Source organism: Taudactylus pleione, unplaced genomic scaffold, assembly GCF_031769625.1.
Source record: "Taudactylus pleione unplaced genomic scaffold, aTauple2 ptg000036l, whole genome shotgun sequence".
Lineage (NCBI taxonomy): Eukaryota > Metazoa > Chordata > Amphibia > Anura > Myobatrachidae > Taudactylus > Taudactylus pleione.
In genome coordinates, this window is record NW_028284438.1 from 1,206,480 (window position 1) to 1,227,971 (window position 21,492).

The following is a 21,492-nucleotide window of genomic DNA, read 5'->3' on the forward strand; positions in this document are numbered from 1 at the left end:
GTGTATTGGGGCAAAAACAAAAACATTTAATTTAATCAGAGGATGGATCTAAAGTTCTAGGAGGTTGGATTTAGACATGCATTTCTACAGTCTTTAATTTGAACTTTTTTCTAACATTTCACCCACTTTTAAAGAACATTGATCTGTTGGTCTTAGATGGGGCCAAAAAACAGCTTTGAGAGAATATTTCTGACACTATTGACTGAGAATAAATGTTTTCAATCACCAATACCAACAAAATCTTTATTTTTATTTCTTTTTGTAGAGAACAAGGTGGTTTAAACACTTTATGTTATAAAAGGCATAAAGAAAAACAATATTTTTGCCTAATTATTTTTTTGTCTGGATAAACTCTTGCTATACTGTATATAACATATACATATAAGTTACACTTTCAATAAAAATAAATATATATCAGTGGAAACGCATAGTCTTGTTATTGTATTTAAATTACTTTATGTAAACTGATCCCAAGAGGTGTTTTATATATAGTGCTAAGTAAATAGTTTTCATTTAGTTGCAGACTTGACTTTCTTCTTTAGCGTTAGCTAAGTCCACATCTTGATGTTCTCCTTATGTCAAAACACTGAAACAATAAAACAAAAAAATACATTAAAAATTTAAAATAAATGTAGTTTGTAACAAGCATTAGTCTAAATAAATAAATTAGGACATTGCAGCCTGCTATATCAAGATATCATAAAATATATAATGGGAATTATAGACTGTTTCCTTGACCCATTTCTCAATGGCTTGTGCTGTATGCTTGTAATAAAGTATATTATCTGTTCTTTGTAACCACTTTTCATTTGTGTTATTAAAATTCTGTGTGGTGTTCCTAAGAGAGGCCAAAACATTGTGCTGATTCCTTATTGTATGATGTAGAAGCAAGTGAGGGTAGGAAAACTGCCCCAAAGGCTAATTTCTGATGTCTGAATATTGAACCTGAAATATGTGTTATGGGTCTTCTGTCTGGAGCTTTCAGTGAGCAAGAAGTTTAGATACAGATATATTTTTATGAAGCAACTGTATTGTACTGTACAGTGAGTCTCTGGATATTAGGAGGGCTACAGTTCTAGAACCTTTATTTGGGAAATCCTTGCACTTTGATATCTATGGATCAGAATTGATCAGTAACACCTTACATGTTCTTTATTGTAAACTCAAAGATGTTATTCATTTTGACTAGTAAAGGGCAAAGCATATACCAAAAATGGAACAATACCAGAAAATAAAGTACAGTATAAGCATTCTGGAGACTCAGCTGCTGCCCAATCTGTAAGCAATTTTCTCTGCTGCAGGAGGAGATAGCAAAACTGCATGCTGAGATATGTAGGATATCTGTGTCCTTGAGGCCACTACTGCCTCAGAGAGTCCCCAGTAGACATTCTTCCTGGACCAGAGCCATAACTAGACTTTTTGGTGCCCTATGCCAGAAAGAGCATTGGTACCCCCCTCATTTTTCAAAGGGACATATTGCACCCAAAAAAGGGCCATGGCTTCATGGGGAAGGGCCAGAGAAGAGATAGGAGAGGCCAGGAGATGCTGGGGATGAAATAAGAGGAAACTACAAGCAAGAATGATAATAAACAGAAATTTGACAGGCCCAAACAGCGCCCCCTGACCAGTGGTGCCCTGTGCGATGGCACCGGCCACACTATCCTCGCTACGGCCCTGTCCTGAACTACTGTTGGTTCTGAAAGGCAGAGATTTACAGAGGGACATAGACACCTCCCAAGCTGTGACACTGCAAAACTAACAGCTAATATAGGTAATACATAACAGGAAGATATGTGGTCTTCTACTGACTATAGAAAGAGGAATAGGAACAGGAAAATGACATCTTCAAAAAGGACTACACTTCTCTTGGGAGATTCCATTATTAGTGGAGTACATCTGGGAAACACTGCAGAAGTAGAGAGACAAGTAAGGTGTTTACCTGGAGCCACAGCTCCAAGAGATAAAGAGCACATGCTGAGAATTGTGAAGGCAGCAAGAAAAGATGGAGAGGTGGATGTCATTGTCCACCTAGGGACAAATGACCTGGCCAATGCTGAAGTCATGGCAGTAAAAGATGAATTCAGGAAGTTAGGGACTGCTCTAAAGTAGGTGGCAAATACTGTAACTTTTTCAGAAGTATTGCCAGTACACAGAGGGGGAGATAGAAATCATTGCATCAGAAACGTCAATGTTTGGCTACAGAAGAGGTGTTATGAGGAGGGATTTGTATTGACAGTCCATAGCCACGCCATCTGGCAAGATAGAAGCTTATACAAATATGATGGCCTGTACCCATCTTCAAAAGGAACTACTAGAATACCGAGTGAACAGTTTGAAAGCTTCACCAAGAACTATTACAACTAGAAGAGGGAAACAGTGAACCAAACAAGAAAAAATAAATCTGCTCCCCCAATAAAGAGGTATTATTTCTGCTGGCAAATGGAACAGGAAGCATATCCACAGCAACAGAAGGTAATTCAGAACAAAACCAAATAAACATAGGCAGAAAGATGAACATACCTAGGAACAGGAGAAATCAGCAAACAAATAAAACTCTAAGAGCAATGTGTGCAAATGCTAGGAGCTTAGGAAATAAAATCCACAAATTAATTGCAATAATGACAAGAGATAATTTGGATATTGTGGCTATTACGGAGTCATGGTGCAATGAAAATCATGACTGGGAGATAGCTATACCGGGATATACTTTATTTAGGAAGGACAGAATGGGAAGAATAGGAGGAGGAGTAGCAATGTATGTCAAGGAAAGCATAAATACTACATTAATACATAGTCATTTTGGGTGACTATAGAAACAGGGGAGAAAGTGATTCTTCGTATTGGGGTGATCTACAGACCACCAGGTCAGGAAGAGGAACTGGACAATAAACTATTGCAGGACATCACTAAAATGGCATTAAAAGGATAGGTTATAATCATGGGAGATTTTAATCTACCCAATATAAACTGAGAGGTGTCTGTGGCAAGTTCCACTAGAAGTAGGGACATCCTGAATTCATTGAAGGGAGCCTCCCTCCAGCAATTGGTGAGGGAGCCCACTCAGAAAGACGCAAAATTAGACTTAATACTTACAAATGGAGACAGAATATCTGATGTAAAAGTGGGTGACAACCTGGGATCCAGTGATCATCAAGCAGTGCGGTTCAGAATAAAGACAGATACTGACTCACCCCATACAAATACAAAGGTGTTAGATTTTAGGAAGGCTGATTTTGCAGGGATGGGAAGATGTGTAAGCGAATCTTTGACAGAGTGGAGGAACTTGAAAGGAGTGCAGGAGAGGTGGGAAATTTTAAAAAGTGCAATATTAAAGGCAACAGACCTTTGTATCAAAAGGGTTAGGAAAACCATAAGGAAAAGGAAGCCAGTGTGGTTTGGGAAAGAGGTAGCAAGTATTGTGAAAGCAAAAAAGATGGCCTTTAGGAAATACAAACAGACGCAAAGTAATGAAGACAAAGAGGTGTATCTTGTAATACAGAAGGAGGCTAAGAAAGTAATCAGATGTGCAAAGGCAAAAGCTGAGGAGAAAATGGCAGTCAGTGGGTAAAGGGGGCAAATCTTTGTTAAAATATATAAGTGACAGGAGAAAAACAAAAGGTGGAATAAAAAGACTAAAGACAGAAAGAGGGAGTCTTGTTGAGGGAGACAATGTAATAGCTGGTCATCTTAATAATTATTTTTGTTCAGTATTCACTACTGAGAGAGAGGGAAAGGGACCACAGTTAAGTTGCAGGTGTAATCAGAAAAATGAGGTAGGAACAAGCACATTTACAGAGGAGAAGATCCTAACAGAACTCTCAAAGCTGAAAGTCAATGGGGCCAGATGGGATACATCCAAGGATACTAAAAGAGCTTAAAGGGGTGCTGGTAACACCATTAACTGAATTATTCAACCAGTCACTAGCTACTGGAGTAATTCCAGAGGACTGGAAAAGAGCATACGCTGTCCCACTGCACAAAAGTGGAAGCAAGGAAGAGGCAAGCAACTACCGACCAGTGAGCCTTACATCAGTAGTAGGGAAATTGATGGAAACACTCTTAAAAGAAAGAGTCATAGATTATCTCAAATCCAGCAATTTGCAGGATCCCAAACAGCATGGATTTACTGGGGGGAGATCATGTCAAACAAATCTTATCGATGTTTTTGACTGGGTGACTAAGGAAATAGATAAGGGGGGGCATAGATATAGCTTATCTAGACTTTAGTAAGGCTTTTGACACTGTTCCACATCGCAGACTGTTAAATAAACTGGAAAGCATGGGATTGGATACAAAGATAGTTGAATGGATACGATCATGGCTGCAGGATAGGAAACAGAGAGTTGTAGTAAACGGAGTGCAGTCTCAAGAGGGATATGTTACCAGTGGAGTACCTCAGGGATCTGTACTTGGACCAGTGCTTTTTAATATCTTTATTTGTGACATTGCAAATGGTTTTGAAGGGAAACTATGCCTTTTTGCAGATGACATAAAGGTATGCGACAGGGTAGACACACCAGGAGGGGTAAAACAAATGATTGATGATATAGGTATACTAGAGGAATGGTCAAGAATGTGAAAACTACAGTTTAATGCCAAAAAATGCAAGATCACGCACTTGGGTCTCAAAAATCCAAAGGCTAAATATAGTATTAATGGCACTATACTGGAAACTACTGAAAAGGAAAGGGATCTAGGAGTCACTATTTCAGATGACTTAAAGGCAAGCAAACATTGTAACAAAGCAATGAGGAAGGCAAGACAGATGCTTGGTTGCATAGGGAGAGGAATCAGTAGCAGAAAGAAAGAAGTGATAATACCACTTTACAGGTCATTGGTATGTCCTAATCTCGAATACTGTGTTCAGTTCTGAAGGCCATATCTCCAGAAAGATATTAATACTCTAGAGACTGTACAAAGAAGGGCAACTAAAATGCTGCAAGGTCTACACCACAAAACGTACCAGGAAAGAATAAAAGATCTTAATATATATAATTTGGAGCAGAGAAGGGAAAGGGGGGACATTATAGAAATGTTCAAATATATAAAGGGTTATAACAAGGTAAAGGAAGGAGAAATTCTTCAAAGAAAGAGAAGTATTAGAACAAGAGGACATGTTCTGAAACTGGAGGGTGGTAGGTTCAGGGGAAATTTTAGGAAAATTACGTCACAGAAAGGGTAGTGGACAAGTGGAATAGCCTCCCATCAGAGGTGGTAGTGGCTAAGACAGTAGAGTAATTTAAACATGCATGGGATAGACAAGGATATCCTTCAGAAGAAGTAAGGATCAATAAGGGTTGAGGTAACAATATGTTTAAAAATGGGTCAGACTAGATGGGCCAAGTGGTTCTTATCTTCCATCAAATTCAAATTCTATCTCACTGTTTGGGCTATAATAAGCAAACCCTGTGGGCTACAGTATGTCTGTATCCTACTGCCTTCTCTGCCATCTGCAGTTCTTCAACCAAACCAAACCATGCTCCCTGACATCAGGCTGCACCCAAGGTGTTTTGTAGTAAAAGTGTTGTTCATGATTGTGACTTTATGACTATAGGAGGAGATCATTCTGAAATCATGAGAAAATACTGAAAAAGAAAAATAACCCATAATAATATAGATCAAGGTAAGCTATACAAATTACATATCATATTTGCAGATTAACTATAAAAAAAAATCATGGAAAATAATCTTCAGGTGGCATTAGCCATTGTAGCCTGATTGTAGTAACATGGTCGGCTCCTGTAGTAAAGTGATTGCATTAATGAATGCTTTAATTTAGGGGTGAGCGGGTTCAGATTTCTGAAATCCGAACCCCCCCGAGCGCCCCCGATCCGAGGCAGATCCGAGTCAGGCTCGACTTTTCCCGCCTGACTCGGATTCTGAAATCGAGGCAAAACGTCATCATCCCGCCTTCCGAGTCTCGCGGGTTCTGGATCCTATATAAGGTACACGCGTCGGCGCCATTTTCTCACTCGGCTGTGGACAGTGAAGAGGGAGGGTGGGAGTTAGGGCTAGCTGGGCTGTGTAGTGTAGTGTAGTGCAGAGTAGTGTTGTGCTGTGCTGTGCTGCGCTGTGCTGCTGTTGTCCATAGGGGCTGTTTCCACTACTTCAAAGTCCATAGGGGCTGGCTGTGTTGTGCTGTGCTGCTGTTGTTAATAGGGGCTGTGTCCACTACTTCAAAGTCCATAGGGGCTGGCTGGACTGTGTTGTGCAGTCAGTTGTCCATAGGGGCTGTGTCCACTCCAAAGTCCTGTGCAGTGTCCCAGTCCTAAAGGGGTGCTGTAGTGTTGTCAAGGGGGTGCTCTGTCCATCAGGGGTGCTCCCCCTAAGTGCTAAAAAAAAAATATTTTTCTGTGTTTGTGAATTGTGTGCGCAGTAGCCGCACGAGTATCAACAAAGTAGTGCCAAGCGTGTGCCTGTTTCATAAGTAAAGGGCCGGCTGGCTTGACCATTAAAGGGTGCTGTAACCCCCAAAGTACACTCCAAACCAAATAACAAAATATTTTCTGTGTTTGTGAATTGTGTGCGCAGTAGCCGCACGTGCATCAACAAAGTAGTGCCAAGCGTGCGCTTGTGTCATAAGTAAAGGGCCGGCTGGCTTGACCGTTAAAGGGTGCTGTAACCCCCAAAGTACACTCCAAACCAAATAACAAAATATTTTCTGTGTTTGTGAATTGTGTGCGCAGTAGCCGCACGTGCATCAACAAAGTAGTGCCAAGCGTGCGCCTGTGTCATAAGTAAAGGGCCGGCTGGCTTGACCGTTAAAGGGTGCTGTAACCCCCAAAGTGCACTCCAGTCCAAACCAAATAAAAAAATATTTTCTGTGTTTGTGAATTGTGTGCGCAGTAGCCGCAGGTGCATCAACAAAGTAGTGCCAAGCGTGCGCCTGTGTTATAAGTAAAGGGCCGGCTGGCTTGACCGTTAAAGGGTGCTGTAACCCCCTAAGTACACTCCAGTCCAAACCAAATAAAAAAATATTTTCTGTGTTTGTGAATTGTGTGCGCAGTAGCCGCACGTGCATCAACAAAGTTGTGCCAAGCGTGCGCCTGTGTCATAAGTAAAGGGCCGGCTGGCTTGACCGTTAAAGGGTGCTGTAACCCCCAAAGTACACTCCAGTCCAAACCAAATTACAAAATATTTTCTGTGTTTGTGAATTGTGTGCGCAGTAGCCGCACGTGCATCAACAAAGTAGTGCCAAGCGTGCGCCTGTGTCATAAGTAAAGGGCCGGCTGGCTTGACCGTTAAAGGGTGCTGTAACCCCCAAAGTACACTCCAAACCAAATAACAAAATATTTTCTGTGTTTGTGAATTGTGTGCGCAGTAGCCGCACGTGAATCAACAAAGTAGTGCCAAGCGTGCGCCTGTGTCATAAGTAAAGGGCCGGCTGACTTGACCATTAAAGGGTGCTGTAACCCCCAAAGTACACTCCAGTCCAAACCAAATAAAAAAGTATTTTCTGTGTTTGTGAATTGTGTGCGCAGTAGCCGCACATGCATCAACAAAGTAGTGCCAAGCGTGCGCCTGTGTCATAAGTCAAGGGCCGGTTTGGACATCTGGTCCGGACTGAAGGACGTGCCAACAATTTCTGACAAGTCTACTGTCACTGCATATGATACTGTCCTCAAAGCAGCAGCGACAAGCGTGCATCTGTCTGTTAAAGGGTGGTGTAACCCTCAAAGTGCGCTCCACAAACAATAAAAAAATTCTTCTATTTTTTTCTGTCTTTGTGAAATGTGTGGGCTGTAGCTGCACCTGCATCATTAAAGCAGCAGCGACAAGTGTGCGTCTGTCTGTTAAAGGATTACATCGGTGACAGCATCCAAGTAGGCATGTCAGACAGTCCATACCAGGACTGGCAGGAAAAAGAAGCAATTTGGAGGTCCCTGTACAAACTGGCTCTATTTTATCTGAGTTGCCCCCCCTCCAGTGTGTACTCCGAAAGAGTGTTTAGTGCAGCCGGGAACCTTGTCAGCGAAAGGCATAGGAGGTTGCTTCCACAAAATGTGGAGAAGATGATGTTCATAAAATGAATTATCAACTCTTCCAGGAAGACCAGCCTCCAGAACGTACAGAGGGACCTGTGGTTGTGGATTCCAGCTGGGACAAATTAATACTCTGTGAGGATGAGGATGTACACAACACTGAAGAGGGTGAGGAATCGGTGGATGAGGAGGATGAGGACGACATCTTGCCTCCGTAGAGCCAGTTTGTGCAGGGACAGATTAATAGCCAGCTTGTTTTGTGGGGGCCCAAACGAACCAATCATTTCAGCCACAGTCGTGTGGCAGACCCTGGCGCTGAAATGATTGGTTTGTTAAAGTGTGCATGTCCTGTTTATACAACATAAGGGTGGGTGGGAGGGCCCAAGGACAATTCCATCTTGCACCTCTTTTTTTTCTTTGAATTATGTACTGTTTGGGGCCTAGTTTTTCAAACTGCCATCCTGTATGCCACTGCAGTGTCACTCCTAGATGGACCACGTGTTTGTGCCGCCCACTCGTATCTCTTAGCATAGTCATCCAGCTACCTCGGTGCAACCTTTTGGATATAAAAACACTATTGTGAGGTGTGAGGTGTTCAGAATAGACTGGAAATGAGTGGAAATTAAGGTTATTGAGGTTAATAATAGCATAGGAGCAGAAAAACCCACAAATTCTGTGATTTTAGCTGTTTTTAGGCTTTTTTAAAAGAAAAATACAGATCCAAAACTCAAAACCTAGAACCCAAAACACGGAAGGGTGGTTTTGGCAAAACCAATCCAGATCCAAAACACGAAGAAAGATCCAGATCCAAAACCAAAACACAAATCACGAAAAGTGGCCGGTGCACACCCCTACTTTAATTTTATCACAGGGATTCGCTCCTCTTGGAGCCCATGGCCCTGTGTATAAAAAAAGGTAAGTGCAGGCAATCCTTAATTTCTTACTGCCACTATAAGCAGCAATAAGAATTATAATTATCAAGATAAAGTACCGATAATAAATATGCCCAGAAGTGCCACCGGTTGTGGTGACATCTTAATGCAGCACTTATCTACCCCACTGAGGTGTGTCATGCCCCCTTCCTCATCACGCTGGCAGCTTACCCAACACTCTGGGATCTGATGAGAAGCTCCCAGTACAGTGTGGATTATACACGAATGCGCCTTTTACAGGAACATCTGAGGGCTGCTCCATGCACATTTTTTTCATAGGGCTTATTTGTTTCTCAGCCTTACGAATTTAATTATGAACCATTGGATTGTAAAAACCAGTACTTCTGATCGTGCTTAAGCCCAATATTTAAAAGGACAATGCTCAATGTTATGGCTCATCGGAATATATATCACCTCACAACACTCTATGTATCCGGATTTCTGACTTTGTTTATGCGGTTAATTTTTATTAACCTTTTGTGATCATAGCTTTCTCATGCACCCCATGTGCAAACTCGTTTATATTAACCTGTGTCAGCTGTCTTTTTGGTAGTGTGATAGAAGCTATGTCAGGTGACTGCCTTACCTTTAAAAGCCATTAGCTGGCAGGTGAGCTTTAAACCAGGTAACATTTTTTCAGTCTAAACTATGTGATAGCAGCTAACAGGTTTCCATCAGTGTGACGGATAGTGTAGGACCTGCAGAAAGTGGGGTCCCGTGATGTGGGCTGCGGGCTTAAATGCATTGATCAATCCATGAACTAAATCCCCATTATTTATTTACTTATTTATACATCATTGTGAGTGTTTAAACATGGTGAGTGCTGGGTTTTCTGTTTTTATTTATTTATTTAAGCAATGTGGTCACAGGCCACTTGCACTCCAGTCCTGGGAATGGCGAGTGCAGGTCTGCACCCCAAATCTAGGAGTGGCGAGTGCAGTGGATTTCTGACTTTGTATATATATATATATATATATATATATATATATATATAAAGACGGCTCATCTTGGAAATGCCCAGATATTTATTAGTTGTATTCTGACATATCGTGAATCAGTTTGAACACCGGCTAGGCTGTACATTGCAAGGCAATGTGAATTATAGGAGTTCAAATGGGGAAGAATAGTGGGTGCCCACCAATGGATGGGACATTCCATTTCCACAGTTGTGTGGACATTCAGCATTCCTCAATATACAGTACATTGTCACATGTGTAACGGGAATACCTCAAGGAAGGCATTACCACCCACCATGGACAGACCAAGGGTGCTTAATGATCGTGACTAGCAGTGTCTGGCCAGAACTGTCCATGGTAAAAGATAATCGACACTGACTCAAATCACATCCACATATAGATATGTCCAGCTACATCCTTGCCAGTAGGGCAGCGAATTGCTCCATGCATGGCGCAAGATTGACTCCTGTGATTGGAGACACGCATTTGCATCTCCATAGAATTGAATGTAGATGCACTCCTGCGTTCGGGGACGCGCCATAGCGTATCGTGGCACATAGAGCGATGCACATGCACTTTTGAGGTATGATCAGCCACAATGAACTGTGCACATCTGTACAATGAAGGAGGTACCAGCTGCATATCCAGCAGGTCAGTGCAGTTTTCTTTAGCTTCCATGGGATATGTCGCTAATTGGACCCTGGAGGACTGGCAACATGTGGCGTGGTTTGATGAGTCACAGTTACAGTTGTTTCGGACTGAAGTTACCAGGCTGTGGTGTGTTCATGTGGCATGGGTTGGGTTTGCTGGTCTGCCTGTACATGCCATTGTACAGTAACTGCTACTTTGCATTGCTTGATGACCATTTCCAGCTCATTATGGACTTCATGTACCCCCACATTGATGAAATATTTCAGTAGGATAATGCACCATGTCATTGGTCTCAAGATGTCAAAAATTGACATTCTCGAGAGTTCTGATGAATCGTGTGGCCACCACATTCACACAACAAGAACCCATGTGGTGGAAAGATCATTCGCACCGAAGATCCTGCACCTACTGTACAAATATCAGGGAGTTGTGGGAACTGGGAAGCTATCCAGATGGCATGAATTAACATCTCTCCAGAGGTCTTCCATCCACTTGTGGAATTGATGCCACATCCAGCTGCTGCACTTCGCTGGGCTAGAGAGGGTCTTACATGATACTAGGCATCTATCCCATGACTTTTGGAAATTCAGTGTATTAATTATATTATATGTATGTCATTCACAAAATCATTAGTAAAGTGTGTCAGTAGCCTTTTAGTGCTCCCCTTGTGCTGTAAATATGTAGTGGGTCTTTCATTTGTTCAGTAAAGCAAAACATACACTTCTGATATCCTTTTTTCATTGTTGCCCTGATATTGATTAACATAGGGGCTGATTTAAAAATGCAGCCAACTCTGAATATAGTCGATAATCCTCCAACACCCAATGCATCCACCTCTGCATCCAATTTGCATGTGACTCTAAATAAGCCACAAAATGCACTAATAGTAACACTGAGATATACAAATATTTGTAGTTCCCTCTCTATTCTACAAAACTGTGGGCTCCTTATAACCTGAAATTTTGCTTTAGTGATTCTTTATCAAATGGTATGGTAAGTAAATAGAACTTCTCAACAGCCTGCAAACTATCTTGGTTTGCTTACTAAATACTTGTGTAAAGAGAAAGAAGAAAATAATGAAATATACAGTAAGTCTACAAAACACGCAATTTTGCTATACTTAAACAAAATATAAATAACTGCATAAATTAGGTGTGTACAATATATAAAAGTATACATAAAATATTTAATTTTATTTTTATGGATTTTTAACTACCAATATACAATGCTATGTCTGAAATGTCATAAAACCTCATTCAAGAGAATTATATAACAACACAAATTCCTTTGCATTAGTGGTTTAAGAGCTAAAGAGTTTGGGAGTAAAACCTGATAATTGGGTTCTTAAAGTTTAGCCATTGTGACTCAGAAAGTATAATTGAACTAAAAGCTTTTATAGCATGATGACCTTTCAAGGATTAGTTTTAAGCTCTAGTGACATTATGGCATAGATTGCAGTCAGATTTTCTGTTAAAAACACAATCAAATACACTTTAGGTGCACAGTGAAAAAAATATCCATGACCAAAAGAAAAAAAAAACAAGATTTAAACAGCACTTTGAGAGCTGCTGGAAGCTATTATTGAACTAAAATCTTTTGAAGATCACAGCAGTAGGTGCTACGTACAGTGAACTCCTGTGCTATTACAAAAAGCATTCATAAATTGTATTGCAAAATCACAATATATAAAATGTGATTGGTGAAGGAAAAATAATTTCAAGCATTATTAATGCTCAAAGTTAATAAATGTACAGTACGAATGATCAGCATTCAAAATGGCATTTTATTATGAAGATGTATTCTGAGTTTTTCAACCTGATTGTAAAACTAACCTTCAATTCCACTGCAAGCTACTCCTGCTCATTGCTTTGGTTTTCTCAGACAGTAGTGCATGTTGTATTAATCGAAGGATTTCAATCATAAAAAGTTACTTGATGTTTCTTGTTATCAAAGGAAACGAGTGAAGTATAAGTCCCACATTAAATGTAGGATATTATTTTATATACTGTAATATAGTAATGCTCAGCTGTGATGCTGAGAGAAAACTAACAATAAAGGTGCTGATAAATGGCACCTCGTGCATAAATATATGTTCCTTGTTTTGTGAGTAATTTTGGGGATCATTACTGGTAACTGTTAAGTGTGAGGAAAGGGACTTTTTTATTGTTTTAAATGTTCTTAGTGGAGAAACCACAAGGTTGCAATTCTGCATTAGTCCATGTCTTCAATGCTATCTCACTTTCTGCAGCTCCTGTCTCAGCCAGGATGGTAAAGGTTGTCCCAGTCTGTGTAGAAGTCTCGACAATTCAATGTTGTGGTCCCGGTAATAGCTTGAAAGGAAAGCTCTAGACTGAAAAGAAAAAAAATGGTGGTTATGAGAACTCACTGACAATAAATATTGTTCCTTTTGTCACAGACCTAGATATACACCGAAATGCATGAATTTTGATTGAAATCACGCATAAAATGTGTACACTAAATACCCTAAAAAAACAATAACAGTATGCCAGGCATACAATGACAGCTACACCTACTATTCTGAAAATACTTAGTAGAAGTCTTGCAATCATTCTGCTCTCAATACAACCTGCGAATTAAGTCCAGTGGTCTTCGGGAGCATAGTCTTGTTGTCTCCAAGATCAACGTAGCCCATCCTGCTATTGCAAACCTGCGTACAGGCTTGCTGACTCAGGAAGGTGCTTTTTGCCACCTGCAGGTGAGCCGCTTTGCGGGTTCCGAGGACGCTCAGATTATTTAATTACCAGCCGCCATTTGCTCCATATGCAGAAAAAGGGAGTCCGCTGTATTCACCTTGTTTTATAACCGCAGTTACATCATAATTATACCTGCATTATTACTAGTCTGGGGCTGTAATATATTGTGAATAAGGAGCTCTTAATAACTGGGCAAATTATTAGACAATCTCCTGACTGCGGACGTGGTTCCCCTTGGAACGTTGCTTCTGGACCGCAGATAACACTTGCGTTTTTAGCTAATGACTTTTCACTTTTGGATCAACAGATAACCGTTTGATCCACCTCAGGTTAATTAAGACATTTTATTATCTCATATCCTTGGACAGACTTTACTTTCCGTTGGATTACAAGCAGGTTTTTTATATATAGGGAGCATATATTGTGAAAGTTTTATTTTACTTGATGTGCAATCTCTGACAATTATCCACCTCGGCAGAGTTACTATATTGATATTATTTAGAATCAAGACATTGAGACATTTTTTCTTTTATAATGTGTTTAGTAACACTGTGTACATTTTAACTTTATTTATTATTTATTTAGTAAATGCTATTTTACATGTATTAGTATTGTCTTCAATCAATTGCACAGATCTGGGTGAGTTAAGTGGCTCAATACAAAGGTACCAGTAGCTCAGAGATATTCTCTCGCCAGAAATAGATGAAAATATTTGTTTATTTATTTAGTTATTAGCATATTCTGTTGCACTTTACAATTGGCAAAAAAACTGTAATAAAACAAGACTTGATAATAACAGACAAAGAGGTACTGTAATACCGCACATCCACTACACGACCCAGGGAAGACAGTACGATTACGACATCGTAATCGTACCGTCGTTCCCCATCCCCTGCAGTGCCTGATCGGTCAGTGTAGGCACCCTCCATCATCCCTGAACATGGTCAACCTGTTGTTATTGGCAGATTGACCAGCATGTTTGGGCGATGATTGATGTCGGAAACGACCAGCGGGAGCAATCATCGCTGGTCGTTTCCGACATTTGCATGCTCGATTTGTGCCCGATTAATGAGCAATTGAACGATAACTATGTCATTAACGTTCAATCACTCTGTTTAATTGGGTAGTGGAATTCCCGCCTTTAGAGGGCAGTAAGAGGTATAACTTACAATTATAACAAAGACCTACAGTATGTGTACTACTATATGGGTGTTTACAGTCCACATTTTATTTAGTATTACATATTTACTTTTATGTGAATAAATTAAATTAGCTTCAGTTGGATGTTATACTTTTCTCAGCAAAGTAAAAATAAATTTTTCTTCAAAAAGTGTTCCACCAAGCACTATTACTGAAGGAATTTATGTTAAATTAAGGACAAAATCACCATATATTAATTATTTAGCAATTTAGTTGCTAGTACAGAAGGATCACATTTAATTTGGACATCTACATGATAGGCCAGTTTACTCCACAATAATCTAGTACATTGCCATGTAATCCATCAGCAGTATGGCATGGCTAGCATGATCGGCATGCCACGTGAAAAGTGATCTAAACATATAACTAACTAAATTAAATGAGCCCCATCTGTAAATAATAGAAGTATAAATAGAGTATTACGTGAAACCACAGGTTAAAATGGTATGCGGTCAGGAAACCGGTGGTCGAAATGCCGACCGCTGGCTTCCCGACTGTCAAATCCCGGCATGGGACTAACGACAGGCATAGAAATCCTGACGCCTATCATTATCCAGCTGCCAAAATCCCGATGCCCGTCATACTGAACAAAGTTAAGCTGGGCGTCGGGAGTGACAAGCTGTGGGGGGGAGGGTTAGGTTTAGGGGATCCTGGGGGCACTTAGGGTTAGGCACTCACCTGGGAGGGTTAGTGTTAGGCTAGGGGAAGGGGGATTAGAGATAGGCACCCCCGGGGGGAGGTTACTTTTAGGCACCCCCCGGGAGGTTTAGGTTCAGGGTGCGGGGAGGGGGGTTAGGTTTAGGCACCCCTGGGGAAGGTTAGGGTTTGGCACCCCTAAGGGAGGTTTAGGGTTAGGGGGGGAGAAGGTTAGGGATGGTATAGTTACTTACATTGTCGGGATCTTCACTCTTCTGTCTTCCGGTGTCGGTTTTACATCCGCCGAGCTCAAGTCCAGTGGTATGTCATACTGATTCCATTAAGACATGCAGGTGAACCATGACTATTTACTAGCAGGGCTATTTTTCAGGTGGATGCCTTTGAAAAATGATTTAATCGGGAATGACGTTCAGGAACCGCCTATCAATGCAACAAGCGGAGGGTACGCCTCTCCCAGAAGATACTCCCACTGACTCTGGGCTCAGACAGTGCAGAGCAGAGGACCTGGTGGTGGTGCAGCCAGCTAAAATCAACTGGAGACACCCATCTACATTTCTCCCCCAGAGAAGACTGCATGCACAACCAGAGCCACCTCACATGAATGGCAGGAAACTGCAAAGGACCCAGTGTAACCAGCTAAATAGAAGCAGCGGCTACCTGGACATACAGAGGACTACAGCACAGAAACAGCTGCTGCACTAGACTGCAAAAGGTACATTGGGTGACATTTAGCCACAACCTGAAGGCATCTACAGGTGGGTATGCGGCTTAGCCACCCACAAGCACCTCATATATCACCTCATGAGTCATTAAAATGACTGTCTCCAAACAAGGCACCCTGTGACAAAATTAAACACAGATATTGGCTCACAAACTATCCATCCTACAGAACACTCTGCACCCAATATACTTACATAGGCTCTGGATTAAGTCATTTTATAACAGAATGCAAGGCTTTGCTCCTTATTTATTATAAGGCACTGCTTTGACAAAATGAAGAAACTAAAAATAAAATGAAACTACATCCTTACTGATACTAAATGCAACAATTTTCAAAGACATATATACAGTATTTTAAGATGGTGTCATGAATAAACATCAAAGCAAATGACACATCTGGTGAATGCAGAGTAAGGAGAAAGAGACAGTACTCTCCTTTATGGGGCACTAATCCAACACATTAAATTAGTACATTTCGATATATGCTAAAACTTAACTTTTAATGAAATATATCAAAGATAAAAAGAAAGAGCTCACATATATTGCAATAGAACAACAACACACAAACAAATAATGGCACAAATCAGTGGCATATCGTTGAGAATGGAACACTACAGCCCTAAGAAATCTTTGCATCGGCTATTGCATGTCGCCTAGGACTGTGAATAATTTCCTATCCATACCGGTAATTACATCGCCTAAGGGATATCTAAAGTCTCATCCAATTTAGCCAACACATGACTGTGTAATATATGGAAGGAGTATCCAATAAGGAACTACCAATATGGTTCACCTCTACTAATATGTGGCAATTTTAGTAATTCTCTATAAGTATTTACCATGCATTTTCAGATGCTTTTTTAAGATTGTTGCTATTATCAAATTGTCTGATATTTGATATCAACTGTCCATTGGTACTTGTTTGAATAGTACATTATTTAGTACCACTGGTATTTCTTTTTATATTATTGTGTTATTTGTTTAGGGGCATACATCCCCTATATACCAGCAGCTCTCTGACAGCGCTAAGGTTTTTGTATGTGTATTTTGCATATCGTTAAGAAGAATTTTTTGGTCCCATAATTGTTGAAATTATACATATATGGTTCAGACTCATCAGATGTATACTTTAAATAACCACAGATTTATGCGTAAGATAAGAATCATATTAAATCCAATCGGGAGCAGTTGGCAAACATTATATAGTCAATCAAGGTGTAAGCAAAAATAATGAATTTCTTTAGAAATAATGCAATATTATCCCCTGGCGAAAATATATAGGATACAATTATATCAAATTCCAATTTACTAATTAAGAGGTTTCATACCAGTGCTCAGGTCTTATCCCCATTCCCCTCTCCTATTATACATATCTGGTGTATGACAAGGATTCTGACGGCACCTGCTGAATAATTAAATACTAGCCATGATATTCCGTGCACCCCCATTGGTGATGTTCATTACTTATATGTAAATCTTTGATTTAGTTCAGCACATACAATATATGTCAGATGAAACACTCATCCAATGTGCAATATTTTTTGGAGTATAAATGAACACATGAACTATTAAATCCAATAGAACTGTGTTGTTTGGTGACTGCTTAGAGTGTTCTGTGCACAATTGTTTAGCAATGCAAATGTATAAGTAGTATTACTGAATTAAATGCAATAAATGAAAATAAAGATACGCTGTTTACCTCCATATCCATTGATGTGTACTTGCGACCCTTATTTTTTCCGAGGCATTTTGTTTTTCCACCTTCTAACAATTGGCACCAGAAGCCCTTTTCTGTACTGAATCTAGAAGATACATTTTAAGTATAAATTATACATTTTTCAGAGTTTGTTCTTTATATAATTAAAATCGATTCAAATAACATATGTAGATTATAGAATGATTGTGTTGTACATTATATAATGAGATGCCATTCACATATGTTTACTTTCGTCTGTTGCACTATTACAGTATATGTTGGAAATACATGTTACACACAAATGTATATAGGTTGCCCTGGTGCCACATCAAACCAAGGGTTAAACATATGCAGAAAATAGAGAAGGGCACTCTACGGGACTTCAGCAGCTTATAAATAAAAAACAGACGGAGCCGGTGTCACTGTCAACGTTTCAGCAAGTTAATACTTTTATCAAGACATACTTATGTCTTGATAAAAGCATTACCTTGCTGAAACGTTGACAGTGACACCGGCTCCGTCTGATTTTTATTTATAAGCTACTTAAGTCCCGTGGAGTGCCCTTCACTATTTTCTGCATATGTGTATATATATATATATATATATATATATATATAATTATATATATATATATATAAACATAAACCAATACTAGACCTTTTAAGTCTTGTATTGAGCATATTCACAGAACATGAATATACCACACAGTCCACACCTACAGTATCTGTCTTTAGAGGATAAAAGTGTGTCCAAGGAGGTCGCAGATATAGGCTAGTAGCCTTTTGTAGATGGACAGAAAACTGACAGAAACCCTGCACGCTATATTATTATGCACAACATTTGTACTTCACAAATATGTATATCAATAATATGTTACAAAATGAAACATTGCTACAGCATGACAACATGTGATTTGGTTTAAGTGTGTTATCATTAATATTTTTTTTTATTCACAACACAAACCATGAAATAATAAAACTAAAAAGGGGTCCCCTGTTGGCAATAGCAGCCTCCATAGAGTTCTATGGGGTCTGCTGTATTATGAGATTTACCAAGCTTGGCCTCTTAGCTAATGCCATTTTAAAATGGAAGCCATTGTAGCCTATGGGCTACATATGGCAGAATTGACCAAGAGAGGGATTCTCTGGTTTCATCCCTGGTAATAGCCACTCATACATGCGCAGTTGGCTGTCCGAGGTCCTGCAACATAAAGTAAAGTGATCGATCAGCGATTACTATACTTTACACTTCACAGGGAAATGCTCCTATCCGAGCACCTGTTCCTACATGTGATTTTAATACATATGGATGGTAAAGAATTTTTCATTGCCACAAATAAAACCAGATAAATAAAAATAGGCCCCTACATGAGGCAAATGTACTAACTTGCCACTTTTCTCAGTGCTAAGTGACATCATGCATCGCCTCTTAGCACAATGATGCATTATGTCTTAATGCTGAGATGTATTAAAAAGTCACCAGAGAGGTGGCACCAGGGCTATTTTTCTGGAAAAACAGATTCAGGAACTGTGGGTGGAGCTACTGGGGGTGGAGCTACTGTGTATAAGGACAATTTATATATATATATATATATATATATAATATACATATATTTATATTATATATGCATATATATATAGTATTTAGAAACAAAGGCACTCAAAAGGGACTTCAAAAATATGGATAATACATTTTGACCCTTGACATTACATAATACTTTGTGAGAGTTCTTGCTTGCTCCTGCTGAAGAATAGGACTACGTGGCGCAATAATTCACCTCTCTGGTAATCACTGCCTTGCCTGTATCGCAACATAATAGTGCGGATGCAATAATGAATGTCTCCCAGTGGACACACTGTGCTTGTGCTAGATCTTGCTAAACCAAGAGATCTAATGCTGGATCAGAGGATGCACAAAGACATTGAGAAGCGGCAGCAGAAATGGTAAGAAGCATATAGCACAATACTATAATGTATGGTGCTTTATGTTCCTAGGCAGGCAATGAAAAGCTCATCCTTTTCTCACTTAGTAAGTGCTGATCATGATTTGGTGACATTAACAACAGAGGTTGTCTCTGATTTCTCCATGGCCTGTCTCTTCATATATTTGGGAGAAGATATACATTGAAAATACAGTGAAAAAGGGGGTTATCACCACATTATACATTTACCCCTATATGAACTATGGCATGAACCTCTTGTATCTGTCTTTAAAAGGTAGTCTTAAGTCAATATTTTCCCCATTTTGTATAGTTCTTTTGAACTAAATATATTTCTGTTTTCAGGCATAGTCAACTATTTCATTTTGTGTAAACAGTGACTTTTGGAATCTGATTCAATATTATAAATTAATTTGATGTGAATAGCAAAATATCTAAAAACTATTATGTGAAATGCATTATTAATCTCCTCCCAAAGTGGACCATAGACCACAACAAACTCAAATGGACAAACAGCACTGGCTTTACACAGACATACTCGGAACAGGTGGTCACCTCATGTGGTTCCCTTGTCCCTGTTACATGCATGTGATACTGACTTTGTGCTTTGATGATTGCAATCTGCTCGCCATAGCTTTGCTTATTGTGGAAGTGCTTAGTGTGGAAGTCCACAAGTAACCAATTATGATTGAGATAGCATAATGTATGGATGTATCTGAAAGGACATATACAACTACTTCCTGCTTATCCTGGCCTACTGACTTTTATGTGAATGCTATGTGCACCTTGTTTGATCGCCACAGGAAAATTCCCAATTGCATGTTGTGTCAATGTGTTATTCATTCATCTACCAGAATTCTTGTGCTTCTGTGTATAACTAATCTGCTTGTTGGGATTTAGACATGTGGTCACACCCAGTAGGGATTTGACATTTCCCTAACACATTGAGATTACAGAGAGAGATTACAGTATGACTATACTTAGTGGTTCTATCACAGAAACTGATATTTTTCGGGGGATTCTTTTTTATTTTATTTCTCATTTATTATTATATATATGTAATAATATCCTGTTTTTATTGAGCTGTTTCAACGTTTGAATTTATATTTTCTTCACAATTCCAAGTTAATTCAATGGTTGAATGTTTATTAAATTGTGCCAACAGGTTTATATTGTACAGTATTCTGAGAACTTTGTTATGTTGTCCTACTTTTAACTTATTTCAAATTTTTTTACGAAAGAAAAAGAAGAACCTTGAAATATATATTTGATGATAAGAAAAGGAACCTTTAAAGAAAATAACATAAAAAGAGGGATATTCATTTTGAAAATGCTGAATTTGATGTTTGTCGCAACCTGTGATGTAGTTAAGTAGAGGATGATATTTTGCTATCCCTGGAAAATGGTAGGCTGGTATTGTCCTATTTGGCAGAGCGGATTATTATACATATACAGTATTATTAGTAAACCATGATTAAGAGTGGCAGGAGATCCTTGGCCATTGGGGCAATTGTTTATCTGTTACACTGCTCCCTTTAATGTGAAAAGCTTGGAAATTTAAATAAAATATGTAACCATACTTTCACCACCTTTTGGTGTTGTGTCCTTATTATGGGTTTCTGGGCTAGATGACTTCACTGACTAAGGTTATGTGAACCATACAAAGCTCCATATAAGATGTGAAAATAAACATGGGTTCATTTGAATAAATTATCTTTTCCATTTATCTTTATCACCTTATTGTGCATGATTGATGTCACTTTACCTATTTAGGAATTTAGGACAAGGAAACCTTTTTGTATTATTTTTGCAAAAGGTCTGTATGAGTTAAAAAGTTTAAATGTATTTATATTTTGTGGAGAAGAAGCATATAATATCAATCCTGAGCAGATCTATTTGATTTATAAAGCCGCTCACAAACTATACAGAACAATTTTCTTCCATATTTGCAGCTTTGATGGCAAACGTGCACATGCATTGCGCCATGCAACTTGTCGTGCATGCGTGTGCCACAGTAAGCCAGGCTGCGGCATCGTTTGCACCAT

The 21,492-nt window shown here is 39.4% G+C and overlaps 1 protein-coding gene across 2 annotated transcripts in view; it reads right to left on the reverse strand.

The window, feature by feature from the left end:
• Positions 1-279: 279 nt before the first annotated feature.
• The window catches only part of LOC148538790 (N-heparan sulfate sulfotransferase 4-like), a 392,388-nt gene continuing 371,175 nt past the window's right edge, over positions 280-21,492 (reverse strand). The window contains exons 13-15 of one of the 2 annotated variants that reach the window (XM_088452212.1): positions 17,512-17,614; positions 12,761-12,871; positions 280-586 (exon numbers count right to left, since the gene is read on the reverse strand). In XM_088452212.1, the coding sequence (XP_088308338.1) occupies positions 545-586; positions 12,761-12,871; positions 17,512-17,614 (256 nt within the window). In that variant the 3' untranslated portion in view covers positions 280-544. Of the gene's footprint in view, positions 587-12,353; positions 12,872-17,511; positions 17,615-21,492 lie in introns of both variants that reach the window. The other variant, XM_088452213.1, reaches the window with a different exon arrangement.